This window comes from Quercus lobata, chromosome 9 (assembly GCF_001633185.2).
Source record: "Quercus lobata isolate SW786 chromosome 9, ValleyOak3.0 Primary Assembly, whole genome shotgun sequence".
Lineage (NCBI taxonomy): Eukaryota > Viridiplantae > Streptophyta > Magnoliopsida > Fagales > Fagaceae > Quercus > Quercus lobata.
Window position 1 is genome coordinate 34296488 of NC_044912.1, and position 7880 is coordinate 34304367.

The 7880-nt window shown below is 34.8% G+C and overlaps 1 protein-coding gene across 1 annotated transcript; it reads left to right on the forward strand.

Moving 5' to 3' along the window:
- Positions 1-2094: 2094 nt before the first annotated feature.
- Positions 2095-5569, forward strand: LOC115960695 (caffeic acid 3-O-methyltransferase-like). The gene is made up of 4 exons (XM_031079666.1): positions 2095-2754; positions 3502-3812; positions 4532-4596; positions 5030-5569. Exons 1-4 carry the CDS (start codon positions 2324-2326, stop codon positions 5336-5338), a joined length of 1116 nt encoding a protein of 371 aa, XP_030935526.1. The 5' UTR covers positions 2095-2323; the 3' UTR covers positions 5339-5569.
- Positions 5570-7880: the final 2311 nt, after the last annotated feature.

The window sequence follows — 7880 nt, forward strand, 5'->3', positions numbered from 1 at the left end:
TTATTAGGATAAAGTTGACATAAGATGCAAATTCATCTAAAAAATAAATAAATAAATAAACGTAGTTCAATTCTATCTTTAATTAAAAAAAATTATATATTATTTTCTTTTACGTATTTTTTCCTCTCTTTTTTTTTTTTTTTTAATTTAAATTCTATCTTATTGATTTCAGGATTTGTTGATAACATTTTAGATAGACACGATTGTAGTTGTAATTGTAAATCAAATACTTTTTTTATTACTTGATTATTAGGAAAAAGATGAGATAAGATGTATATTAAAAAAAAAAAAACAACAACAATAATGTACTAAAAAATTAACAAAAATGTAGGTTGATGCACAATAGTATTCAATTCTATCTTCTTCTTCTTCTTTTCTTTTTCTTTTTTTTTTTTTTTTTTAAATTCTATCTAATTTGTGTAGGGACACAATTTTGGAGCCCAAACCCCTATCGTGTGAAGTCTTGATCCAAAAAAGCCCAACACAATGAATTTTGTAGAGTATGAGTCAAAGAACTAGGTTTAGATAAGTTAGACGGAGACTTGCATGGGATAAAGGTACACATGGACAAGAACAAAAGCCATTACGTTGAAAGATCTCACAGTCCGAGGAGATTCAAGACTTAATTTATGTATACAGACCAGTACATTAGGGTTTCTTTGCATGCCACAGTATTCTGCCTTTCTTTTTCTACCCCCCTTTCCTTATGGGGGTTTCTATACATTATATAGGCTCTTCCTTATCATCTGGGCTTTACACTTATTGATCATCCAAGCCTCCACTTGAGCACCCATCCCATCAGACACCTCTTTCAGTCTTTTGTGAGTTGTGGTAGCCAATGTAACATTGTTCAAGGGTCTTCTCCACATTAATGCAGTCAGGAAAGTAGCTGTAGTGCATTCAATGTGGTGGTGGCAGCTTTTGCTTAGATATTTTGTGTTTCCTTCATTTTCACGTATTTAGGGGATGGGTTTCAGTGGCTTGGACGTACATCCGCTCCGGACCTTTTTTCTTTGTTTCTAGTGATAGGCTTAACATGAATCGCCTAAACCACGTTGTCTCCTCGGACAGGCTGGCGTCCTCGAACGGGCCTAAGGCCCAACTCATTACTTTGGGCCATAGTCCCCACAATTTGCTTTTACGTTTTTTTATTGAAATTCTATCATTTTTTTTTTATAGGTAATTCTACCCTTTTTATTATTGAAATTCTATCTTTCTTTCTTTTTTTTTTTGTTTTCTTTTTTTTTTTTTTAGGTAATTCTATCCAATTGATTTTAGGCTTTGTTGATAGTATTTTAGATAGACACAATTGTAGGTTGTTGACTTGTAGTTGTATGTTACCAACTAACTAAGTTTAATCTCTTTTTGAAATTTTAGAAAACACTTATTGTAGATTGCATATTTTAATAAAACACTTATTGTTTTCTTATCCAAAAAATAATAAGAACAAATAAAATTTTGTTTTAATCTAAAAATTACTACAATTTGGTGCAGCCACTTGACACAATCACAACTTTTTAGCCTATCTTTTATTATATAGTATATGATATAAATGATTTTTCAACAAACTCTTGATAATTTCTCAATCACATTTAAATATTATTTTTTATGACTATATTTTTTTAGTGCATCTTTACAAATTTTCTAAGTCAACAAATTGTTTTGTTCATCTACAGTACTCTTCACAAAAAGAGAGTGACTGTACATAAGGGAAAAAATTGTCAAACAGACTATTTCTGGAAAAAAATTAGGCACGTGGCACGTGTTCAAAGTTATTTAGTAAGTTGGACTCTTTTTGAAAGTCGAGTTTGGCAAACTCGACTTTGGGCTAGAAAACAGACACTATAGTGGCGTTTTTTTTAGTGGCGTTTGTCAAAAACGCCACTATAGGTTCTCTATAATGGCGTTTTCTATAAACGCTGCTATAGCCACTATAAAAACGTCACTAAAGTGTTCGTTTTCCAAGCCAAAGTCGAGTTTGCCAAACTTAACTGTCAAAAAGAGTCTAACTTATTAAATAACTTTGAACACGTGTCACGCGCCTAATTTTTTTTCAGAAATAGTCTGTTTGGCAATTTTTTCCGTACATAAGCAAAAAACAAAAAGATTTGCTATTTTGCGGATACTGTTGTACAGTTGTACATGATTTTCAAGGCCTCATTTCCTATTTTGCCAATGATTTTGGTTATGGCTCTTCCATTGGAGATGCTCTAATAAAGATGCCATTTTGCAAGTTCGAACTACAAACTTCGAGACTTGTGGATCAGAAGATTCAGAACCCACACCTCTTACATTGAGACCCGTGCATCCACAGGGACGTGAGATGAGTAGCTCCGAACAAACTCTCCCGAATCCGATAACCCATCAAGAAGAAGATGAAGAAGAGGTGGGAAAATTGGCGGTCCGGTTAGCAAACGCGGTGATTCTTCCGATGGTTCTGAAGTCAGCCTTGGAGCTCAACATCATTGAAATAATCTCAGACGCGGGCGCCGGCGCGTTCCTCTCACCTTCGGAGATTGCGGCTAAGCTGCCCACCAAGAACCAGGAAGCGCCGGTTCTGCTGGACCGGATGCTTCGGCTCTTGGCTAGCTATTCCATCCTCAAGTGCACGCTCCGAACCAGAGGAACAGACGGAGAGACTGAAAGATTGTATGGTGTGGGACCCATTTGCAAGTTCCTCCTTAAGAACACAGATGAAGGCTCTGTTGCTCCTCTCTTCTTGTTGCATCACGATAAGGTCTTCATGGAAAGCTGGTAATTATTGATTAATCCCATGTTTTCTCATCCTGGTTAGTAGTTTTTATCATATTTATAAACTCTGTCAATTATGCTTTTCAGGATTTTTTTTTTTTTTTTTTTTTTTTTTTTTTTTTAAGTTGGTTCTTTAGTAGTTTAGTTCAAAATGTTATATTGCACATGTTAAAATAAACATGAAAAAAAAAAAAGTAAAAGTGATCATTTGGGCTATGTGGTATATATGGTTGATGCATAACTGAAATGACCTATACAAAGTGATCACTGTATATAGTGATTATAAATGAATTTATAACTCATACTATTGTCGTCGATTTCTTTTTTTCTTTTTTTTTTGGTGTGGTACTAATGGTTCTTAAAATGTGTCAATTATGCTTTTCAGGGGTAGTTTCTTTAGTAGTTTCGTTGAAAATGTTATATTGCACATGTTAAAAAAAAAGTAAGTGATTTGAGCCATGTGGTATTAATTATACATGGTTGATACTTGATACATAACTGAAATGAGCTATACAAAGTGTTCGTTGTATATAGTGAGTGTAAATGAATTTATAACTAACACTATTATACTCAAATTCTATTGATATATATATATATATATATATATATATTTTTGGTCTACTCCTGTATACTCTGCAGGTGTACTCCTCGAAGAACTTTGAATTATTAAGAATTCGAATGTCTAATCTAATGTGTTTTAACTTATTAAATGTTATGGTAGGCTTATTGAAGAGTCATGAATTTACGCAGGTGCCACTTGAATGATGCCATACTAGAAGGAGGGATTCCCTTTAACAGGGCCTATGGGATGACAGCATTTGAATACCCTGGAACGGATCAAAGGTTCAACAGGGTATTCAACCAGGCTATGTCGAACCACACTACCATGATGATGAAGAAGATACTTGATGTGTACAAAGGGTTTGAAGGCCTTAAAGTGTTGGTTGATGTCGGTGGTGGAATTGGAGTTACCCTTAACATCATCACTTCAAAATATCCTCAGATTAAGGGCATCAATTTTGATCTGCCGCATGTTGTATCTGATGCACCTTCTTATCCAGGTAGTGTATTGGTTCTTTCTTTGACTTGGGTGTTAATGATACTTTAAGGTGTAAACAAAAATAAATATTGGGTTCTGTCATTCTTTGTTCATGTGTTTGATGATTGTCCCCTGACTCGATATCTGTTGCTATTAATGTCGTCGTTAAGATAATAGTTATCCAATGACTCACTCAATGTATTTGGCTAAATATTCTCATGCTTATAAGTCAAATATGCCATTGATGGGGGTTTGCTGATTCAGTTTTGAAGTAGGGAGAAGCTTGAGTTCTGTTGCGAACTTGGTTTTCTGATTTAGTTCTAAGTGGTACTAGTCTGGCTTGTAAACTCAATGCTAGTTATGTTTGTGTTGTGGTTGTTTCTAAGCTTGTTTCCCTTTGCTTAGTTGAGGTACTCTCTGGGCTTGTCTTGGAGGTTGTAGCTTCTTTTTTTTTTTTTTTTTTTTTTTCTCTGATGTATTTCAGACCTTAGGTCTGGTGGGATGCTGTTGTTGTTGCTGGTTTCCAGCTTGTGCTTTAAAAATAATTTCTTTATTATCAACCGAAAAAAAATGCCATTGATGTCTTTATTTTAGAAATGAAGCTGTCCCATGACTCATATGTGTTGCCAAACAACCGTGATGGCCCTTTATTTTTCACTTCTTGACCAGTGATAAATGCGAACTTCTGGTTTGATCAAATGTTTGCTGCTCTAACTTTTTCAAAAGCATGTCATGGTGTAGGTGTGGAGCATGTTGGGGGAGATATGTTCGAAAGCATTCCAAAAGGAGATGCCATTTTCATGAAGGTAAGTCTTTATGATTCTGTCAATTCTTTTCACTGAGCTTTGTAGATTTACTTTGTTGTTCAAACCAAATAACCATCTCATTAATGTTATAAAAGCTAAAATAAAATTTAAAGACCAACATTACATTATGATTCTAGGATAAGGATTACTAACATAGTAGGTTGGCATGTGGAGTCATAAAAAGACTATTGTATGAAACCTATCAACCCCATACCATGCCATAACCATGGCCTTGATTGTGGGGAGTTTTCCTTGCTTGAGCATGAGAGAGAGACATTCCCCCATAGATGGTTCTCTCTCTCACTCTCATCATTTTAATGTTGTATTTTGAGAAAATATACAATTATATATGCAGTAATTTTGGCACCAATGCAACCATGCCTGCAAAAAAAAAAACTTTGTTCTCCAATATCTTAGAACTTGAAATTTGCAGTGGATACTCCATGACTGGAGTGATGAGCATTGCTTGAAACTTCTCAAAAATTGCTGGAAAGCTCTTCCAAACTCTGGGAAGGTGATCCTTGTGGAATACATTCTTCCTGTGGTTCCTGAGAATAATGTTTCATCCAATATTGTCTTCGAGATAGATTTGTTCATGTTAGCTCAAAACCCAGGAGGAAAAGAAAGGTCACAAAAAGATTTTGAGGAACTAGCTGTAAAATCTGGATTTTCAGGCTGTGAGGTCATATGCTGTGCTTACAACGGTTGGGTTATGGAGTTCCACAAGACAGCAGATCTATAATTTGCTAGTGTAACCTTTTCTTTTGTTTTGCTATTGCTATTTGTAGCTTATTTTAATGTCCAGCACCTTTGGTCTCAATAAATTGACTGTTGCTCCCTTTTTAACTATGTTAAGCTTTTCAGTTGTAACTTGTAAGTGATACTTAGTTTGTCATTTGTTGCTGTTGTTTTTGTTGGTAGAATAATTGAAGTGACTTATAGTAGGTATAATAATCTCATGTAAAAGCACAAATGCACAATGTGGAGGGTTTTTCTTTTTTTGAAGATAAGAGAAATGATTCCCATTTGCTCTGTGTCAAGTCCGGTTTATCCTTGTTTTCGCAATATAGTCTGCGGCCCCCAACACCCCCCCCCAAAAAAAAAAAAAAAAGTGGCATCTAAAATTTAAAAAGATGCATAAATGTGCCTTTACATGGAGATACAACGTTATCATTCAAGGAAAATAAAGTAATTAATCTTCTATAATCCTATGTTTTTGTTCCTTTTGCACTGCAAATGTTAATATTTCTGTAGCACATTTTAGCTGCAAAATTTGATTCTTTGTCTCAACAAAATTCTCCATGTGATATAATGTGAAAACCAGTGAACTTTTAGAGTTAAGCAGTGATATGAAGGAATAAATTGCTAAACAATCAATAATATGACCTTGAATTAACCCTGATTTTCAAACATTATAATTAGTACTAGAATCTCGAGGCTAAGATGCTCAATTTTGGACTATAAATCGAGTCTTTGAGGGTCGGTTTTCATGTTCTGATTGGATCCGAGGTGGCAGTTTGTCCACTTGGAAATCGAGTCTTAGAAACTTGATTTATATATCGACGCTCAAAGACTCAATTTGTTCTTTAAATCATTTAGACTGAAAAAGATGAAATTTCAACAAGTGTTGGGAGTACAAAACACAAACACAGATCAGCCAGTACAAAACATCCAACCAAATCTACCCCCAACAACCACCTAAAATCCAGATTTAAAAAAAAAAAAAAAAAATCAGATTAGAGAGAAAAAGAACCTATCAGATCAGAGAGAGAGAAAGAACCCATTAGATCAAAGAGAGAAAGACCCAGATCGTGCAGCCTGGGTCGCGCTGCCTAGGTCGCACGTTCTGGGTGGTGCGACCTGGTTGGCACGGCTTGGGTCTTGCGCTGCTTGGCTGGATCAAGTTCCAGGTCGCTTGGCATGGAATGGACCTGCGAGTGTCGGTGATCTTCATCTTTGAAAGCTAGTAGATTCGCCCATTGAGAGAGAGAGAGAGAGAGAAGGTGTTTGAGTTTGTGTTTGTGAAAGTGAAACTGTGAAAGTGAACCGAATGGGTTAGCTTATAAATCGAGTCTTAGAGACTCGATTTCCAGGTGGTCGCCACGTGGAAAAAATGCCACATCAGATGTGATCAGACCATGGAAATTGAGTCTATACTCTATAGCCCCTAAATCGAGTCTCTTAGACTTGAAATGCTAGTAAAAAATATAGTTTGAAAATAGTGACTACTAATTATATTGTTTGACAAATAGTGCTAATTTCCTATTTTGACCCGACTTTGTGTTGGTTGTAGGCTTAGAGTGCCTCACCAAGAGGAAATTACCTAGGAAGCACGGGTGCAGATTCGAGTTCAGATGTGGGTGCGGTGTAGTAACACATCAATTTTTGAAAAAATAGGACACGAGTGCGGTGAAATACATTTATTAATTAATTATTGAATATATTTTTATTTATATTTTCTATATATAATTAAGATTTTTTTCCATATAATGTTAAAAAATATATATCAATTTAAGAGCAATAATGGATAATAAAGTGAATATATAACTATTAAATGATAAATCTATAATAATTATAAATCTATATTTTCTCCAATATATTAAATTAAGTATCTCCTCTCTTGTTTTTTTTTTTTTAATAATTATTTCCACCCATATCAGGTCCTATTTCCAACCATTTTGAACCGAATCAGACCGAATTAGGTAACATTGAAAAAAAAAATTGTCGGTGGATGCGCATCCATGCAAATCTAACTTAGGTGCGCCAACCAAATCGACACACCTGGGCTTCCTTGGAAATTACCAAGTCGTGAGATGATTGTAACATGTGAAATCAGAAGCCTTAATGTTAAGATCAGCTTTGATCTACTTTAACTACATTGATCATTGCTAAACATAGAATTTAAATAAAATATATTCAAGACTAAACAAAGAACAACTATGCGACTTTGATGCAATACTTAACTTCAAGGAAATAGATTCGATGCTAAGTTAAGCTAGTTTGTAAAAAATTATTAATTTATGGAGGGAAACTTCACCACCGTTCATGGATTTTTTTTTTTTTTTTTTTTTTTTTTTTTAAGCTTGAAATTTTATCAAGCACTAGCAAAATGAATTACATTGTGTACAGGAGCTACCTCAATCATACACGGGTAGTCTTCTATCCAAGTTTCATAACTTGAAATGCCTTTAGCGTATTGAGCTAAGATATGTGCTGGTCTACTTCCTTGTCGCTTGATATGAGAAAATACACTAATCAGAAACAATGTAGTTGAGCTGCAATAC